Source organism: Lynx rufus, unplaced genomic scaffold, assembly GCF_022079265.1.
Source record: "Lynx rufus isolate CCGP_SWC_20201006 ecotype Redwood Valley unplaced genomic scaffold, mLynRuf1.p SCAF_6, whole genome shotgun sequence".
Classification (NCBI taxonomy): domain Eukaryota; kingdom Metazoa; phylum Chordata; class Mammalia; order Carnivora; family Felidae; genus Lynx; species Lynx rufus.
The window spans coordinates 91713172-91734430 of NW_025814878.1; the positions used below are offsets into that span (position 1 = coordinate 91713172).

A 21259-nucleotide genomic window follows, 5' to 3' on the forward strand; every position below is an offset into this window, starting at 1 on the left:
CAGAAATAGAGAGAATCCCAAGTAGGCTCCAGGCTGTCAGCATGGAGCCCAACATGGGGCTAGATCCTGAGAACCCTGAGATCATGACCTGAGTAGAAACCAAAGTCAGACACTCAACCGACTGAGCCACCCAAGTGCCCCTTGATGAGGAGAAATTTAAAATTTTTATTATGTACAACTTATCAATTTTCTTTTATAGTGTTTTCTGGGTTTGAAGAAATACTTGCTTACCCCAAGGTCATGAAGGTATTTCCTGTTCTCTTTTAAAAGCTTTAGTTTTTGCTTTCATTTACATTTAGGTTAATAGTACACTACAAATTACTTTTCAAGGGTAGTATGAGATAAGGCCTGAGATTCAAAATATCGTTATTCCAGCACATTTTCCCTTTTCCCATGGAATTATTGTGGAGTATTTTTAAAAAATCACTTGATAGGGGCACCTGGGTGGCTCAGTTGGTTGAGCATCTGACTTCAACTCAGGTCATGATCTCACGGTTTGTAGGTTCGAGCCCTGTGTCAGGCTCTGCACTGACAAACGCAGAGCCTGCTTCAGATTCTCTCTCCCTTGCTCTCTGCCCCTCCCCCACTCATGCTCATGCGCTCTCTCTCTCAAGAATAACCAAACATAAAAAAAAAAAAATCATTTGATCATATTTGTGTGGGTGTATTTCTGGACTGTATTTGTATTTCAATGATCTATGTGTCTTGTTTACAGTACCCATCCATACCCAAGGTCTTAAAAATCATAGAGACTCAGTCCCTCAACTCTGTTCTTTTCCAAAACTGTTTTAGCTATTGTAGGTTCATCACATAGCTTTTACATAAGCTTGAAATTTTTAGTGAAAAGCCTACTGGGATTTTGACTGCACTGAATCTACAGATCAATTTAGAAAGAGCTGACAACAAAACAATATTGAGTATTCCAATCGTGTATATATCCATTTATTTAAATCTCCTTTAATTTCTCTCAGCAATAAGTATCACACATTTAAATCTTAGGTGTTTGTTTATAATCTGCTGATTAGTGTAACTTATAAATCTGTGTAAAGCCATACGAGGAAATTTCAAGATTGGTATGACATGGTGTTTTTTCTTATACTCTAATAGGAGAGCAAACTATCCTCATTACAGTTTTAAAAATAGAAAAATTTGAATAACATTTGAATTAGAAGAGATGAAATATGTACACATTTAATGACAGCACAAAGATAGAATGTAAGAGATATAAAGGAATCACACATGCTACAATACAACAACCAAGGAGAAAGCAAATCTAGCCTCTGATTTCTCTTAAACAATTAAAAATAACAGAAATATGTTGAAGTGAATCTGTCACTTAATATATGAAAAACTGAATTCTAAGAGATATAAGCAATTGGGAAAATAAAAATCTTTTTATGACAACTTCTGCATCCAAATTGGCATTCAGCATGGATAAAATATATTTTTTAAAGATTTTATTTTTAAGTAATCTCTACACAATGTGGGGCTCAAATTTATAACCCCAAGATCAAGAGTCACTGACTCTGCTCTACTGACTGAGCCAGGCAGGTGCCTCTATTTTTTTTATTTAATATTTTCATTTATGAAGATTACTTAACTTCATTAAATGATTTCAGCATTTAATAATCAATATAACCAAGCTTAATCCTTCACCTATGATCTTCTACTTTAATTAAAAATGGCTGGTCAGAATTCCCTTTATATAAACCTTTTATAATGTACTTGAAAATGGTTAACTTATTTCTTTTTGCTTACTAAGTACATAATCCCAATTCAAAAGCTTTTCGTCATGTTTTAATTCTTTAATTTTTTTAGACAAAACTATCAAATATACACTAAAATATGATTAAATCAGTCTTTTAAGATACTTCCCTCCCCATAATTTCAGATGAGAAATTAGACTTCTGATTGAAAAATAAAGTTATTCTTTATTATTTTAGTTTTCGTTTTAAAATAAATGCATCAAATAAGAAATCAATGTTAGAACATTTATAATCTGAAAATGTTCTTAGCAGTAATTCCTCCATAAAATATAACTGCATATATAAAGCAGTATCAAATCCACATATATACATATATATATTAGATAGTAAAGTATAATGAGAAGATAGCACATCTTTTTATGTCTGGACTATATGAAAATTAATAGTTACAAAATGGGATAGAAAATGGCTTTGCTGCTAACTAGTATGCGACTGACAAACTTCTCTCACATCTTCGTTCTCCTTTTTCTCAAAAACAGGGAGGGAATAATAATACCTCCATAGAGTTGCAAAGATTAAATTATTGTTTGCAAGGTACTTTGTATAGTTCCTACCTGATAGTAAGTACTAAATTAATGGCAGCTAATATCATCTTATGGCACTAATAACAACAGAAATACAGTTGATCCTTGAACAACACAGGGATTGGGGCACTGACCCCTGCACAGTGGAAAATACAAGTATAATGACTCCCCCAAAAGTTAATAGCTTACAATTGACTGAAAGCCCTACGAATAAAATAAACTATTAACAAATACTTTGTATGTTGTACGTATTGTATATTGTATTCTTACAATAAGCAAGCCAGAGAAAAGAAAAGGTTATTAAGAAAACCGTAAGGAAGAAAAATACAGTATTGTATTTTACAGTATTGTAAAAAATCATGTAAGTGGACCCACACAGCTCAAACTGGTGTTGTTCAAAGTTCAATGGTATATTGTCTTACATGAGCTATTCTGTATGCTATTTAATTCAGTAGACTGACTGAAAGAGAAAAGGAAACTTGAGGAACTCTGCAATATGGCAATTATCCCACAGCTACGTGTCTGTATACTAAAAACCAGCCATAATGTAAAAATGCACAAACAACATCCTGGAGTCTTACACAGTTTTTTCTTTAGCATCCATAGCTCGTTAGAAATTAATGGTTATTTAAGAGAATTAAGGGTCTCAAGAAAAAAATTAATGTCAACTTTGAAGGCTTTAGAATTAAACTGAGGAAGTATTTAACATATCATTTGTGACTGATTTTCAGACGTACTTAGTTATTTAAAATGACCAATTATGGTTAGGTTTAAAATACACAAGTGCAAATAAAAATTCAAATGTGTAACAAAGATCTCTCTTCAGTTCTTATGAAAAGAAAAAAGGACAAAACTAAGTATGTAAAATTCTATTACAAATATCAGGAAACTTCAACAATCATCAGAGATTATATAGAAAACTAGCAAACTCTTTCCCACACACATTTAATCAATCTGAAATAGAACACATGTGAACATATTACATACATGATTTTTCTTTGGCTACTAAAGACCACAAAACAATTCGCCACAAAATATATTTTGTGCAAAAATTAAAGAGACTGTATTTTAAGAGAGAAAAAAAGGAAAGATGAATCATTAACAGGTACCCATTGTTAGGCACTGAGTTTGTTTCCCCCAACACCTATCCCACTGCCAGCAATGGGTGTGGAGACAACTGGTGACATAAAAATTAACTTGTTATATTACTTTAAAGTAGATAATGCCAGATTGTTTCAGTACTATGAAAAGGCAAACATTCACTCTTGACCACTTACTAAGGACTTGCCCCAGAAATTTCTATCATCTTCTTAATAGTAATCTGGACAGAGGGAGGAGGACGGTGCGGATGGAAAACTTTGAGAGAGAGAGAGAGAGAGAGAGAGAGAGAGAGAGGGGAAGAGAGAAAACATACAAAAGAAATACATATAACATTATGCATATAGTACAAATAATGAAAAACGACTTTGACACATTTTCCAAAAAAAGTTATTTTTACAGATCTTGAAATCCTGTAAAAACCAGGTAGATAGCAAGGGTTAAAAACAAAGTCACTGATGAATGATAATCACTTTTTAACAGAGTTCATGCAGTTATCTTAGTTGGAAAGCTCCTGTCCCAAGTCACAAAATTTATGCTGTCACATGATTACATATGAAAATCGTTTCTTAAAAGAAATTATTTTGTATTTGGTGTTAACAGAGCTCTTGAGAAAGTGCTATACAAACTGAAGTTTATAGAAATTTTTAAGTGATAATCTTAAAATACCATACAAAATGTGTAAACGAAAAGATGCTTTAGAGTTGCAGGGCATTATAAAATCCATAACGCAGATTAAGACCAAAGATCATTTCTTCTGCATTTAAAAACATTATTAGCACAATCTTAAAAGTTCAAAATTGCGTTTCAGTCAGCAGCGAAAGGTATTGGAAGTACCACCGCACTTCACAGGACCTAAGGGATAACCGCAGGTGCGCTGTGACCTGGCCAGCACAAGCTCACCGCACTTATGGATGGACGTAGGAGAGAGATTTTGCAACAGGTCTCACCTGGGAGATATTCTAGCATTAAAACATTTATACTCGACTTGTATCTACTCTGTCAGAGAGGGAAACTGCTTTTAAAAGACATTATAAACAATATAAATTCTGATAGTAAAGCACTGTAAAAATTAGGTATGATATATTTGGCACAAAGCACTTTTAAAATTTGAGCTCATTTTGCAAAATATATGTCTGGAATTTCTTATTTGAAAATAAAAACTTTTAACATACACACAATGTGTAAATGATTTTATGAATGAATTAGATTCTATGTTTCCTTAAATACTGAACATACCGTCAGTATATTTCAGTACCAGATATCTGCATGCATACCTCCACATTCTAAATTATACAGATATTGCACAAGTAACATTGCCAAAATACACACCAATGCAGTCTGGCAAGATTTAGAGCTTACCTTTCGATATTATTTTTTTGTAAGTATTCAGATTCAGTACTACTTTCCAAAAAGCTATATGACCAACTTCAGAAAAAGAACGCTATCTTTCCTTGACCCATAATATTAAAATCTGTACCAACACATTTAGGCATTTCAGTTATGTTTTCCAGCGTTTCAAATTCAGCAAAACCTGTTTTTTGACACTTCTTATGGACCATTCCTTCAAAAACAGGAGAAGCTTCGTCTGATGCAAAAAAATTAAAACAAGTCCACAAGGCAGGAATTTTTCCACCAAAGATGTCACTCCATCTGAAAAGCACTGCAGAACAGTATTTAAGTCTGTCAACTTTCAGAGAGCCATTAGGTGCAAAGTCTGCTAAAAAAAAAAAACTTGTAACATACCACGACAGCTGGATGTGTTTCTTACGGAATTGCACAATACAATTCAACTTTTTTCCTCCCTAAAACATTTTAGGGTATGCTACAGCTGCTAAAAGGATTTCTGTTTTTCTTGGTCCTCTGTTTGTTGGGTCTAAGATTGATGACATCTCCACCATTAAGGGTACTTGAATTTTGACCTGAGTGACTTCCACCAGATGTATTAAAGACACCTGTATAAATTGAGAGAAAGCACAGAGAATGGCACTGATGCAGCTCAGGGTTACCAAATGTAAACTGTGCATCCAGTTTCTTAGTAAGTCCATAATATGTTCAGTATTTATAACTTTAAGCTTTTGTGTTCATTTCATTTATTATTTTTTTAAACTCTACGATCTTTTTTTTAAGTAAACATGGGGCTTGAACTCACAATCCTGAGATCAAGAGTCACCTGCTCTACCAACTAAGCCATCCAATTTATTTTTAATAGCCAATATACATCATTCAAAGTTCAAAGGATACAAAAAAAAGATTACAATGAAGTCTCCCTTTCACATCACCAGATTACCTTCCCTAATGCATGCATGTTTTATCACTTTTCCTATGTATCCTTCCAAAAATATTTTATGCTTATGTAAGCAAAAATGCACATATATATTCTTCTTTCCTTCCTTGACTACCAAAATAGTGATGAACTATATACACTGCTCTGCATCTTTTCACTAACAATCCATTTCTGAAATTTGGGACCAGTAAATATGATAATTTTAATAAATTCACTTATTATCTTTTACATTGTATAATTTCCTCAAGAATACCAGATCTGTAGGTGACGACAGTATTTGTGAGATTTTATGTTAATAAAAACACCGCATATATAAAAGCAGGTAGTAATGTAAAATTTTCCTATTTGGCTAAAACAACAACAAAATGGTCTATAGATAATTAAAGTGATGAGTAGATAAAAGTATGAAATAAAAGAAAATGTTTAACTATTAGAGTTTCCATTTTGAACTGTGCTGGTCTTAAAATGTAATCTCCAATTTCTAAACTACTTAGTGGGGGGCGGGGGGAGTTGGACAGAATACAGATATGAAGTCCTTAAGAGACTACACAGAAACTTAAGAAACAAGGGCGCCTGGGGCACCTAGATGGCTCAGTCAGCAGAGCATCCGACTTCAGGTCAGGTCATGATCTTGCAGTTCATGAGTTCGAGCCCCTCATCAGGCTTGCTGCTCTCAGTGCATAGCCTGCTTCAGATCTTCTGTCCCCTGCGCTCTCTGTCCCTCTACAACTTGTGATCTCTCTCTCAAAAATAAATAAAACATTTAAAACAAAACAAAACAGGGCTCCTGGGTGGCTCAGTCGGTTAAGCATCCGACTTCGGCTCAGGTCATGATCTCACAGTTCGTGGGTTCAAGCCCCACGTCAGGCTCTGTGCTGACAGCTCAGAGCCTGGAACCTATTTCAGATTCTGTGTCTCCCTCTCTCTCTGCCCCTTCCCTGTTCACGCTCTGTCTCTGTCTCAAGAATAAATAAACATTAAAAAAAAATTTAAAGAAAACAAAACAAAACAGGGGCGCCTGGGTGACTCATTCAGTTAAGCGTCCAACTCTTGATTTGGGCGCAGGTCATGGTCTCGCAGTTTTTGAGATCAAGCCCCAAGTTGGGCTCTGTGCTGAGAGCCCCTCCCCTGCTCACACTCACATCCATGTGCACTCTCTCATTCTCTCTCTCAAATTAAATAAACATTAAAAAAGAAAACAGGCCTCAGAAACAGAAAATTTGGTTCTCAACTTCTTGGAAGCCAAAGCAACAAGCAAGAAGACATGGTTAGTCAGTTATTGTTACAGAGCAGACAATACACTTGTTCTTCAGGAAATGCTAAGCTTTGCAGGCATTTAGCATTAAAAATAAAATCAGTAAAGTGTATGGAGACAGTACAAGTACAGAACATGTGTTAAGAGTTTCTTTATTTATAGAACAGACCATTTTAAAAAGTCTTTATCTCTGTTCTCCTAAAATATAAAATGAATTTAGAAAATTCAATAGTTAAAAAAAATCTTTTAACTCAATATACCTTTTAATATAAGACCTGATACTAAGTTTAAAAATTGCACCTGAGGGGTGCACCTGAGTGGCTCAGTTGGTTAAGTGTCTGACTTCGGCTCAGGTCATGATCTGGCAGTTTGTGAGTTCGAGCCCCGCATTGGGCTCTGTGCTGACAGCTTGGAGCCTGGAGCCTGCTTCAGATTCTGTCTCCTTCCCTCTCTGCCCCTCCCCCACTTGCAGTCTGTATCTCTCACTCTCTCTCTCTCTCAAAAATAAACATTAAAAAAATTTTTTTAATTGCTTATCTAATACTTCCTAATCACATTTTTTTTTTTAATTTTTTTTTTTCAACGTTTTTATTTTTTATTTTTGGGACAGAGAGAGACAGAGCATGAATGGGGGAGGGGCAGAGAGAGAGGGAGACACAGAACCGGAAACAGGCTCCAGGCTCTGAGCCATCAGCCCAGAGCCCGACGCGGGGCTCGAACTCACGGACCGCGAGATCGTGACCTGGCTGAAGTCGGACGCTCAACTGACTGCGCCACCCAGGCGCCCCCTAATCACATTTTTTTAAGAAAGGAATATATTGTATTAAAAAATAGTAAATATGGGGCACCTGGGTGGCTCAATCAGTTAGGAGTCTGACTGGGGCTGTGCTCATGTCATGATCTCTCAGCTCATGAGTTCAAACCCAGTATCCAGCTCTGTGCTGACAGCTCAGTGACCCTGGAGCCTGCTTTGGATTCTGTCTCCCCCTCTCTCTGCCCCTCCCCCACTCATACTCTGTCTCTCTCTCTCAAAAATAAACACTAAAAAAAATTTTTTTAATTAAAAAAATAGTAAATATGATAATAACGAATGAAAATAAATTTACCAGGTAAACATGGGACTAAAACTTTCTGAGTACTTACCAATTTTGTTACTACTTGAATGCATTAATTCTGGATCCTCAGCTATTTGCTGTTTGAGTTTCTGAAGATATTTTTCAGCCAAATATTTAAATACTAAAATAAAAACAAAAACAATAATCTTACCAGGTCAATATAATTTCTGCATGTAAAATCTATTATTTTATATCACTCACTATAATACTTTATACTACATTTATTTTATTTTTGAAATATTTATATTCTTTTATTAATCCTTACTAAACACATTTAAAATTACATTAAAGTATACAATCTGGGGGGGGCACAGGTGGCTCAGTTGGTTAAGCGACCGACTCTTGCTTTACTTATTTTGAGAGAGAAAGGGGGAGAGAAAACGAGTGAGGGAGGGGCATTGAGAGAGAGAGAGAGAGAGAGAGAGAGAGAGAGAGAGAGAATCCCAAACAGGCTCCATGCTGTCAGCACAGAGCCCAATGCAGGGCCCAAACTCACCAACTGCAAGATCATGACCCAAGTCGAAATCAAGGATCAGACGCTTAACCCACTCAGCCACCCGGGTGCCCCAAGCGTCCAACTCTTGATTTCAGCTCAGTTCATGATTTCATGGTCATGAGATGAATGAAGCCTCATGTTGGGATTCTCTCTCTCCTCTCTCTTTGCCCCTCCCCTGCTTGCAGATACACTATCTCTCTCTCAAAATAAATAAATAAACATTAAAAAAAGTATACAATCTAGTTCAAAAATTTCAACTTTTAAAAATTATTTGAACAATACCTAAGAAAATGGTAATACTAATATATATATGGCATTTTATTGGTAAAGAAATGAAATACTTGTAGTCATTAGTTTTGGTACTTGAATAGGGATCAGCTTCAGCAGCACTACACTAACTCAGTCTTGAAAAGATGTCCCCTTTCTTTAGATGAAAAAAACAATAATCAACGATGCAACAATCGAATTGCAATCTAATAAAGTAAGTAGCGATTCTGGAATGAGAAAAATAAGTCATCTTTCTCTAATCTCACTTTCTTAAACTGGGAAATAGTATTAAACAAATTAAGGTCAGAGGTGCCTGGCTGGCTCTGTCGGTAGAGCACAAGACTCTTGATCTTAGAGTCATGAGTTCGAGCCCCGCATTGGGCGTAGAAGTTACTTAAAAAACAAAACACCACATCAAATTAAGGCCATTACAACTACCTAATGGAATATGCACTATTGTGGAGTTCTCAATTCAATAACTTTAAGAGGTATGCATGAAAAACGCATACATGTATACATACGTATACGGAGTTACATATTTATTTTTTTAATTTGTTTAGAGTTTATTTATTTTGAGAGAGACAGAGACAGCATGAGCAGGGGAGGGGCAGGGAGAGAGGGAGAGAGGGGGAGAGAGGGGGAGAGAGGGAGAGAGAGGGAGAGAGAGGGAGAGAGAGAGGGAGGGAGAGAGAGGGAGGGAGAGAGAGGGAGGAAGAGAGAGGGAGGGAGAGAGAGGGAGGGAGAGAGAGGGAGAGAGAGGGAGGGAGAGGGAGGGAGAGGGAGGGAGAGAGAGGGAGAGAGAGGGAGAGGGAGGGAGAGAGAGGGAGAGAGAGGGAGAGAGAGGGAGAGAGAGGGAGAGAGAGGGAGAGGGAGGGAAGGAGGGAGAGAGAAAGAGAGAGAGAGAGAGAGAGAGAGAGAGAGAGAGAGAGAGAGAGAGAATCCCAAGCAGCCTCCACACTGTTGGTGCAGAGCTCAGCACGGGGCTGAAACTCATGAAACTGAGGATCATGACCTGAGCTGAAATGGAAAGCCTGATGCTTAACCGACTGAGCCACCCAGGCTCAGTTATATTTTTAACTGAACCACCCAGTTATATTTTTAAAGGTAAAAAACAAAACAAAACCCAATGGAGTTTTGCTATAGAGAGCAACAACTATTCAAAGACATCAGTAAAGGGGCACCTGGGTGGCTCAGTCAGTTAAGCATTCAATTCTTGGTTTCAATCTCACAGTTTCGTGAGCTCAAGTCCCACATCAAGCTCCACACTAACAGTGCAGTGTCTGCTTGGGATTCTCTGTCTCTGTCGCTCTCTGCCCCTCCCCCACTTGCACTGTCTCTGTCCCTCTCAAAATAAACAAACTTTAAAGAATTAATAAAAAAAAAAAGACATTAGTAAATAAGGATTCTAAGAAGCATCATCATGCCTTTAAATTTTACTTAATGATAGGGGCGCCTGGGTGGCTCAGTCAGTTAAGCATCCGACTTCGACTCAGGTCATGATCTCACAGTCCATGAGTTCTAAGCCTCGCATCCGGCTCTGTGCTGACAGCTCAGAGCCTGGAGCCTGCTTCGGATTCTGTGTCTCCCTTTCTGTAACCCTCCCCCGTTCATGCTCTGTCTCTCTCTGTCTCAAAAATAAGTAAACATTAAAAAAAAATTTTTTTTTAATTTTACTTAATGATAGGTGATAAGAAAATTCTGTTCGCATTAAATATGATTTCCAAACAATACAACCGAAAAACCATAAGCAGAATAAAACAAACTTCCTGTTATTAATTTTTTTTAAAAAGGCAGTTTACCTTCAGTCACATTTAGATCTTCTTTCACTGATGTTCTGTAGAATCTTAGCTTTAACTTTTTTGCCAGTGCCTCAGCTTCCTCACTATATATAAATTAAAAGAAAAAAAGTGCTTACAAAGGTACTTCCTGATAGCTTGTTTTAAAAAATCATATTTATTTCATTTACTGAATACAGCTTGAGGTTGGGGGGGGGGGGGGTGGGGGCGGTGTGAGACCTTCCAGACCAGTTCAAAGCTATGTTCTCAGTACCTGAGCAGAATTTTTAGTTTTCAGTACTCTTGTAGAATAAATACCATTATGCTGTCACTTCTATAGTCCCAAACTCTAGGCTTAAAATAGCTAAATATCACTTTTTTTATATAATACTTAATTTTCTCCCTTGTCTTTAAAAACATTTGAATTTAACTGCACCCTGATAATCTTACACTGCACTCCCTTCTTCACTCTTGCTCACTATGAAACCACTTTGCTGACAAAGCCAAAGTTACTGTATTAACAACTGTGTCTACAAGAGGGGACTCCTAACTGTAGTTTTATTATGACTCCTGATCTTAGTTTTATTAAGACTGTAGTAGCTCTACTCTAAAATGGTTCTCAAGGATTCCACCCCATGCCTCACCCTCCTCCTGGTCTTCACATCCTTGTATAGTTTCCTCCCCCACTGGAATCGAGGTTGGTCTGTGTCTGTGTGATCAATAACACACAGAAGTGACAGTGGTGACTTCTGAGACTAGGTCATAAGAGACATGATGGCTTCTGCTTTGCTCTGTCTTGAATCATGGGATTGGGGGAAGCCAGCTGCTATGTTGTGACAACACTCAAGCAACCCTGGGGAGGTCCACATGGCAAAGAGCTAAGGCCTCCTGATAACGGTCAAGTGATGAGCCAACATGGAAGTAGGTCCTCCAAGCCCCAGTCAAGCCTTTAGATGACTACAGTCCTCAGCAACATCTTGACTGTAACCTCATGAAAAACCTGAACCAAAACCACCTAGTTAAGCCACTCCCAAATTCCTGACCCAAAGAAACTGTGAAATAACAAATTTTTGTTGTTTAAGCCATAAGTTTTGGATTAATTTGTTACACAGCAACAGATAACTAATATAAGAACATACAAAAAAATAAGGTAAAACCAAGCAAAGATTTTCAAAGCTAGCAAAAAGTTAACAACATGATGTACAAATACTTATAGAATTATCTAGATGCTCTGTTCACAAATTTGAGCCTACTTCTGAATATACAAAACGTGAATCTGAACTACTTACCCATTTAAACTCATCCACACAGGATAGCTCCATGCTTTAGATATTAAAATATACAGGGATGTTTTTCTTAACATTCTTATTATATCTAGATTTGACTTAACATCAAGCGCTGGATTTGCGGTATAAGACATAAGACTAGAATTCTAAAAGGGCCTTCAAAATTTATTCCTTTAATTTGTTCTACTTATGACTTAGTGCAAACCCAAACTGATCACGCAGAATAGCGCACAGAAAATTTTAAGTATAAGGGTCTCTATAAAACCTCTCCTAAATTTTTTAAATGTATGTATAAATTAGAACAGGTTTTAACTGTATAGAATTACCACCTCCCCCTCAAAAGTGGACACCTTACTTCTTTATACAAGAGTCATCCAAGAGATCAATCTTGTTTTGCACAAGCACAGTTGGTATATCTCCAACTTCAGCTACGACTTTCTCTCTCCAACTGGAAATTGCTTCAAAAGATTCCCTGTCTGTGGTAGAAAATACAAGCACACAAGCCTGGGCTCCTGTAAGGTCACAAAATAAAAATGTTATTTACATTAATGAAACAATCCTATATTTAAACAATTTTTTTAATTGAAGTATAATGAAGATACAATGTTATATTAGCTTTAGGTGTATCAAGACAATTTTATGTAAATAAATATTGAGCTCATCTTTGTAGCATTCCGCTTATTTTTAACATTTAAACTCTATTTTCCAATTCAAAGAACCAGTGGTTCTCAAAATTATGTACAAGTCTCAAAACTATATTCTTGTTAACTGGAATTTAAATAAAAACTTGGAAGAAAAAAAATTCTCTAGAGAGAATGGTAAACTAAGTATGAATGACAGGCTGTTGCCAAGTTCTTCCTGTTAATATCTATCATTTGCTTAATTTCTTTTAGCACATATTTAAGAAAAATCTATGAGGAAAAAGTCATAATTTTCTCAGTGTGTTAACTTTTTAAAAAATATGTATTATTTTATTTCAGTAGAATACCAGTGATGTTAAGGAACACGATTTAAAGACCAGCGCCAAGGGGCACCTGGGTGTGGTTCAGTGGGTTAAGCATCCGACTCCGGCTCAGGTCATGATCTCACGGTTCATGGGTTCAAGCCCTGCAAAAGGTTCTGTGTTGACAGCTCAGAGCCTGGAGCCTGCTTCAGATTCTGTGTCTCTCCCTCGCTCTGTCCCTCGCCTGCTCATGCTCTGTCTCTCAAAAATAAGTAAACGTTAAAAAATTTTTTTGAAACAAATAAATAAAAAATAAAAACCAGTGCCAAAGTTAAATATATATATACATATATTTTATATATACATGTTATATATATACGCATATGTTATATATATATTATATATAACATGTATATATAAATTATATGTATATATATATATATTTAACTTTGGCACTGGTATATATATATATATATATATAAAACATGTATATATAAATTATATGTGTGTATATATATATAACATGTATATATAAAATAGAGAAAAAGGTTTAATTTCATTTTTTATCCTGTTTAATTGTATAATTCCCATTCTCACTGACAATATTTTAACTTCCAATTATCACATTAGGTTGATAATATCTAAGATTGAAAACAAGCAGCAACTTACTAAAAGAAGCCCTTTTATTTTATTTTTAAGTAGGCTCTATACCCAATTAGGGGCTTGAACTCACAACCCTGAGATCAAGAGTCATATACTCTACTGACTGAGCCAGCCAGGCACCCCTGAAAGAAGCTCTTTCATAAATAATTAGATGTTGAATTAATCAGGCAGCATGGTGACAATAGCAGATACATAAGTAACAAAAGAAAACCATCTTTGGGTTAAAAGGATTTCCTGGAATCGAGGCACGTTTTCTTACTGTTACTCTTTCCTTCCAGATTCCTCAGGTATAAGAATTTCCTAAGATTCAAAGCATACACACCTGGGCTACCAAGACACTCTGAAGGGAAAAAAGGGTTTACATATCACCAAAGCAAAGCAAAAGAGGATGAAAGAGAAAACCACAGTTCACTACTACTGTAAAAGCAGAGGCTTCACATGGGAAAATCTCCCCTACTCTAAAACAGGTTTTAAATCAAAGAATAAATTAATTACAAAAACTGTATAAATTACTAAAAAATTGGGGCAGGGGGCAGGGTACAACACAGACAGAGGTACCCTGATACCTTCCAGGAATTTAAGGAGAAATAAAACTGATAAGATCACACTAGATACTGGTAAATAAATTTATATTTCCTCGAACTTTAATATTTACTTAAACTATAAATAAAACATTTAATTATACTTCGACTAAGAAACTATTCTTTTTTTTCAAGACTTATTTTATTTATTTAAAAAAAAAATTTTTTTAACGTTTATTTATTTTTGAGACAGAGAGAAATAGAGCATGAACGGGGGAGGGTCAGAGAGAGAGGGAGCCACAGAATCTGAAACAGGCTCCAGGCTCTGAGCTGTCCGCACAGAGCCTGACGCAGGGCTCGAACCCACGAACTGTGAGATTGTGACCTGAGCTAAAGTCGGAGGCTTAGCCAATAGAGCCACCCAGGCGCCCCAAGACTTATTTTATTTTTTAACTTATCCCTACACCCAACGTGACGCTCAAACTCACAACCCTGAGATCAAGAGTCTCATGCTTTGGCCTGCTTCAGATTGTGTGTCTCCCTCTCTCTCTTCCTCTCTCCCACTCACACTCTGTCTCTGTCTCAAAAATAAACTTAAAAAAAACCAGTCTCATGCTCTGGGTGCCTGGGTGACTCGGTCAGTTGAGCATCCAACTCTTGATTTCAACTAAGGTCATGATTCTGGGATGGTGGGATTAAGCCCTGCATTGGGCTCCATGCTGAGTGTGGAGCCTGATTGAGATTCTCTCTCTCCCCCTCTGCCCCTGCCCCGCTCGTGCCTCTCTCAAAAACTACTAATTAAACTAAAAGAAAAAAATAAGAGTCTCATGCTCTACTGACTGAGCCAGACACCCCAAGAACTGCTGTTTATTATAAAACTCTACTTAGCTTTAAACCTAGAATTTTATATCCAGTCGATTGTTATTTGAATGAGGGCACAAAAGGGCATTTCCAGGGATACAGAGTCTCACTTTAAAAACAAAACAAAGGGGCATGTGAGTGGCTCAGTAAGTTAAGCATCTGACTCTTGGTTTCGGCTCAGGTCATGATCTCATGGTTTTTGATTTTGAGCCCCATGTTGGGCGCTTGCACTGATAGCTCAGAGCCTGCTTGCAATTCTCTCTCCCTCTCTCTCTCTCAAAATAAATAAATAAAACTTAAAAATGTTTGAATAAAATAAAATAAAAAGATGGTCCAGTTTCAAAAAAAAAACAAAAACAAAAAACTCTTAGAAGTATATTTTAATAATAATGTAAAGAAAAAAACACAACAAACTAAGCAGATGGTGCCAGAGATATGGGCAGTAAGAATAATTAAGAAAAGAAAAATGTTGTTTAAAAAAATCAATGATTGGGGAAACTGAGTGGCTTGGTTTGTAGAGTGTCAGACTCTTGATTTTGGCTCAGATCATTGATCCCAAGGGTCATGGGATAGAGCCCTGCATCAGGCTCTGTGCTGAGTGAGGAGTCTGCTTAAGATTCTCTCTCTCCCAGGGCACCTGGGTGGCTCAGTCATGACTCTGGCTCAGGTCATGATCTCTTGGTTCATGAGTTAAAGCTCTGTGCTGAGCTTTCAGCACAGCGCCTGAAGCCTGCTTCAGATTCTGTTTCTCCCTCCCTCTCTGCCCCTCCCCTGCTCGTGCTCTGTCTCCCTCTCAAAAATAAACATTAAAAAAAAATTCTCTCTCCCCCTCTGCCCTGCTCGCAAGCTCTCTAAAAATTAAAAAAAAAAAAAAATCAGTGATCAACAGATAAAAGAAAAGTATGTCCATAACAACCCAAAATTATTTAGTGGGCAACTTGGTGAAGAGACAACAGAGGAACATGGAAAAGTGCTAAAGTGCCAGTCTAAAGAGGAGGAACATGTAATATGAATATGTTAAAGCAATCAACGGAGTTTCACTGCAGCTGTGGACAGGTCCTGCCTGTTGTATCCACCTTGAAGCACACTGCAGGTGTGCTGCAGGTGGTACTTGGCTTTTCTGCCTCATGGCTTTTTCCTACACTTCAGAAAGACCCTTGGGTTATCCTATTTTAAAGGAACGGATACCTCTGGGGAGAAACTTGAATGCATGGGACGTAGGATAAAACCTCAGCCTCACTATGGTGGGACCATCTTGAGGCATGTCTACATGGTTCCTCACAGGGATTGGTCCCCAATTGCCTACAGTAATAATTAGCTCATTAATGCACCTGCATAGGTTTTTTTTCCCTTCCTTCCCCAGTCTCTCACTTCTTCCTGGGATCACCTACCAGAAAAACCAGCCCCAGCAAGTTGTGCCAAGAACTATTTGGCGAATGATTGTGGGGGTGGCATTCAAATTAAGACAGAATCTTAAATTAAAGGCAATCACCATAAGAATAAAAAGAATTGGGGCTCTGCGCTGACAGCAGGGAGCCTGCATGGGATCCTCTGTCTCCCTCTCTCTCTACCCCTTCCCCACTCTCTCTCTCACACACAATAAATAAATAAACTTTAAAATTTTTTTAAATGAAGAATAAAAAGGGAAAGTATAACTATTAAACCTCAGGACAAAAGAAGATGTATCCAAAGTGACGGAGGAAAGAAAATACACACACACAAAACCCAAACAAACAAAAAATACAAAGCCTGAACCAAGATGACAGAAATAAGTCATGACAAGAGCAGTTACAATCTCAGATGGCTCCTCTGAAGCAGGATGGTTCAACTGACAGGAAGCCTTAGACTGGACGCTGCCACCACCTTAGCTTACTTAACCTAAATCAGTTACCAAAAGGAAAAACCAAAAGCACAAGACAGAAAACCTGGATTACTTCTGGAGATTCAATAATTCTGACAAATGATAGACAACTACTTATTTTAATTTCCCCTAACTGAACATTATTATCCATACATACAGATAAATACTCTGTGAAATTGTGATGCATTATGGTTCTTTTCTGCTTAGGAAACCAGCACACCTCCGCACCATAAAAGCCCTTTAAGTATATACTTTAGAAAGTTAAAGACCCTTTATAGAAAATTTTTACGTAAGTACCAATAAAACAGATGATAAATATCAGATTCCAAGTATGTGTGGAAAGATCATTCTTTGCAGAATTTACAAAGGAAATGATCATAAATCCATTATACAACTTTGGAACTCCCTCAAACACTTCAAGAAAATTTTTTTTAAGAATTGAGACAAAGGGGAAACGATTTTTTCAGAGAAAATGCTATCCACTCCAACCCTTCTCTCTTGTAAGTAGCATGATACATGTTCCCAGCAACTGGAGGACACTCTGGATTGATGGTGCTGCGATTCAAGGCTGGAAATGAGAGCAAAAGGGCAAGACCAACAGACAAAAAGAGAGCCACACTTGGGAGTAACTGCGCTCCTGCCAATGGCAAGACAAAGAATGCACACAAATTTCATATGGATAGAGGTGAACCACATCTAAGAGACAAGCTAGCATATGGGGTCATCTTTAACTCATGTCCAACAGGACCGCTTATCAGGTGATGGGAACTTTGCATAAAGGAAGGTGAAGGTGGGGGGCGCCTAGGTGGCTCAGTCAGTTAAGTGCCTGACTTCAGCTCAGATCATGATCTCACAGTTCCTGAGTTTGAGCCCTACATCGGGCTCTGTGCTGACAGCCCAGAGCCTGGAACTTGCCTCGGATTCTGTGTCTTCCTCTCTCTCTCTGCCCCTTCCCTGCTCACACTCTGTCTCTCTCTGTCTCTCAACAATAAATAAATAAGGAAGGTGGAGGTGGAATGTAAGTCCCACAAAGGGGAGCAAGGGAGCAAAGCAACTGCAAGAATCAAGTACAAGTGCTCAGAAGAAATATCCCTGAAACTGGGAACCTTGGAAGAATCCAGAACAGTCACCTAGAGAAAGAATCATCTTTGAACATCTGCCACCCACTCAGTCGGTTGAGCTTTGGACTCCTGATTTTGGCGCAGGACATGATCTCATAGTTGTGAGATGGAGCTTCGCACTGGGCGTGGCGCCTGCTTCAGATTCTCTCTCCCTCTACCGCTCCCCCTACCACATGTGTGTGTTCTCTCTCTCTCTCTCTCTCTCTGTCTCTCTCTCTCTCTCTCTCTCTCACACACACACACACACAAAGAAGAAGAAGAAGAAAATAATGTTAAAAAAAGTTAATAATGTTTTAATTTCTCTGTTGCAGTCATCTGGACATATCTTACACCCCTGATATTTAAAGGCAGCTACTGTTTTCTATCCATATATTTTTAAAAGATCTGTATTTTCCCACTATTCAATCTTACTTCAATACCACCTACCCTAAGAATCACATGGTTAGAAGTTACTCTGTCATCATAGTTAAGAGTAAGCCACCCACAAAAGATTCACTTGTAATAATTAACAAGCTACTCTACTTATCCACACATCAGAAACATAGAGATATGAATAAAGTTGTGGTGTCAATTATAAGAACACCATTAGCAAATATTTATTTCTCTTATTTTTCTTAACTGTTTATTTATTTTTGAGAGAGAGAGAGCGAGCACGAGCAGGGGAGGGGCAGAGAGACAGGGAGACACAGAATCCCAAGCAGGTTCCAGGCTCCAAGCTGTCAGCACAGAGCCCAACAGGAACCACTAGATAATGACCTGAGCCGAAGTCTGACACTCCAGCCACTGAGTAACCCAGGTGCCCTAAAGCTCACAGATTACATAATGAACCAATCTATTACAGATTCCATGCTCATACAATTTCGAAACAAATCTAAAGGATTTGCATGGTCTAATTCAGTTGTTCCTTAATTTTTGCATTTATAATTGAAATTCATAAATAGCTTCTTGTCTAGAGCTATTTCATTTTCAACAATTTATATTCACGTAGGTTTGTGAAAAAAGGTACTTTAAAAAAGTTTCCTTCTATTTATGGACATAATCTCAGATAATAGGTCTCAAGTCTGTAACTTCATTTTCTATATATTGTTAGTCAGGAACATTTCTTAGAACCAAATCATAGTAAAAACTATGATGAAAATCTGTATTATACTGTATATAACTTTCTATACAAGGAATGATTTCTACTGCCTAGGGTGGACTTCTTAAGACTTTAAGAGGAATCATTTGGGATCCCAAATGGTCCTAATGTGATCTGTGCTCTGTTCTTTACAAGGTTATTTTTCAACATGTCTCACTATACAATCAACACAGCATTCTAAGAACATCATTAATCCTTTAAGCAAAGGTTTGTGATATCATAGGTCTTTCAAATGAATTATAATAACATTTTTCCTCTTTAAATATAAACTTTTAAAATTTTTATATATTTTGGATGATACATTTCTAGAACATATATCAGTAAGTCCTAATTTTATGAGGCATGGTGTTACTATCACCAAATCACTATCTTATTTAATGCATTCTTCCCAGCCTTTATCTTCTCTTCCTAGTCTTTGCTTCTATTTAATTACATCATTATTTGAATCTATGTTAGTGGCAAAAATTGGCATCCAATTCCCCTCCCTCCCCAAGAACACCTCTCCCTCACTGTATAGTAGACACATGGTTTAGGCAGGCTGAACCTACACTCTGCTCTGAGGGAGTAGGCCCTAAGTGCACCAAGCCAATTAGGGTAATCACATTCCTCTGACTACTTACTGTGATCTGGTCAAGGGTGATCTAATCAGATAAAAGCTCAGGACTTATAATCCATTGTTGTGGGAAGTGATCCTTTCTCCCAAGGATGTGAACAAAGAATGTGGCTTCCATTGTTGATGGTAGCAATCTTGCAACCAAGAGGAAAATCAGCATGAGAAGGAACCCCACAAAGGGAGAGAGGCGAGCCGGGAGAATCAAAGAGGTTACAGTAAGAACAAACCATAACTAAAAGCTATGATACTTCCACTTTTCTTTGTAGTTTAAGTCAGTTTGAAATTGCTTTTCTGTTGTCAGCAACCAAAAGCATTCTGATGAAACCCCAAAGAAAAGCATAGAAGAATATTCAGTATGCCATTTCTCAAATTCAAATATAATTGCCACTGGGATGGGATGTTTATTCTTACAACTTAGAAAAAGAAGCTGAAACTTAAAACCTGTCTCAGTATCCCACTCTCTTTGCCATTTAACATGGTTGACTAAAAATTTACATTTTAAGAAAAGCTTTTAACAGACATCTATTTATATGCTTAAGATCACTTTAAGTTAAAATATTAAATGTAGGAAAATCAAAGCTGTTTAAAGCCTTTTAGGCCAAATGAAACCAAGTGGAAAAAAATTTAAACATCACCCACAGTAAATTAAGATGTAAATACTAATAATTATGGGTTCTCTTTTTAGTTTCTGGCAAAGTGTTTTTTTGTAGAGGTAGTAAAGAGAAACTGATTTGTGGACACCTAAAAAGCACTAAACAAGAATTACATGACAAGCCAGACGAGTCCAATTTTGAAATTTAAAAGATAATAATGTTGAACACAGTCTGAAGGGAAAAACTGAAGAAAGCATTAATTCCTCAACTACAGTGGATATAAAAATATTTTTAGCTACCTGGTCTTTTTTTTTAAAACCAGGGACCCAAGTGATCTACTTAACTCTACAGTTCCCACATTTTCTCCTTTTCATATATATGCAAATCAAATCATTTTTGACATTTGATCATTTTTGCCTTTTTTCAAGTTAAACTTTATTTTGGGTCAGTTATAAACTAACACAGTTTTGCTTTATAAATTAGAGATACATATGGTAAATACATTCTCCACAATTATCCGTAACGGTTAAAAAGTAATACTGCCATATAAAATTGTCAAAAGCTTAAAATGAGAGAACCCAACCTATCTTTTTTCCTCACAAAAGAACATATATTTCATGCCGAGAACTTAGAGAAAAAAGCTAAATGAAAACAATGAAAATCTCATATACTCCTACTAGTTTACACCTAGGCTGTTTGTTTTGTTTTTTTCCCGTGTGAATGGGGTGAGGGGATGTGGTGGTAATAACCTAAGAAAATACAAATAATCTTACTCAAGAATTAACTTTACTGGGGCCCCTGGGTGGCTCAGTCGGTTGAGCTTCCAACTCTCAATTTCAGCTCATGTCATGATCCCATGTGATCCAGCCCCATGTCAGGCTCTGCACTAAGTGTGAAGCCTGCTTAAGATTCTCTCTCCCTCTCCCAGTACCCCTCTCCACTGTGCACACACTTTCTCTCTTAAATAAAATAAATAAATAAAATAAAATAAAATAAAATAAAATAAAATAAAATAAAATAAAATAAAATAAAATAAAATAAAATAAAATAGACAACTTAAAAATGTCAAAAAAAAA

The 21259-nt window shown here is 37.0% G+C and overlaps 1 protein-coding gene across 1 annotated transcript in view; it reads right to left on the reverse strand.

Moving 5' to 3' along the window:
* Positions 1-1514: 1514 nt before the first annotated feature.
* The window catches only part of RAB23 (RAB23, member RAS oncogene family), a 37513-nt gene continuing 17768 nt past the window's right edge, over positions 1515-21259 (reverse strand). Inside the window, exons 4-7 of the mRNA XM_047103124.1 lie at positions 12225-12381; positions 10608-10690; positions 8074-8166; positions 1515-5343 (exon numbers count right to left, since the gene is read on the reverse strand). Coding sequence (XP_046959080.1) covers positions 5204-5343; positions 8074-8166; positions 10608-10690; positions 12225-12381 — 473 coding nt within the window. The 3' untranslated portion in view covers positions 1515-5203. The remainder of the gene's footprint in view (positions 5344-8073; positions 8167-10607; positions 10691-12224; positions 12382-21259) is intronic.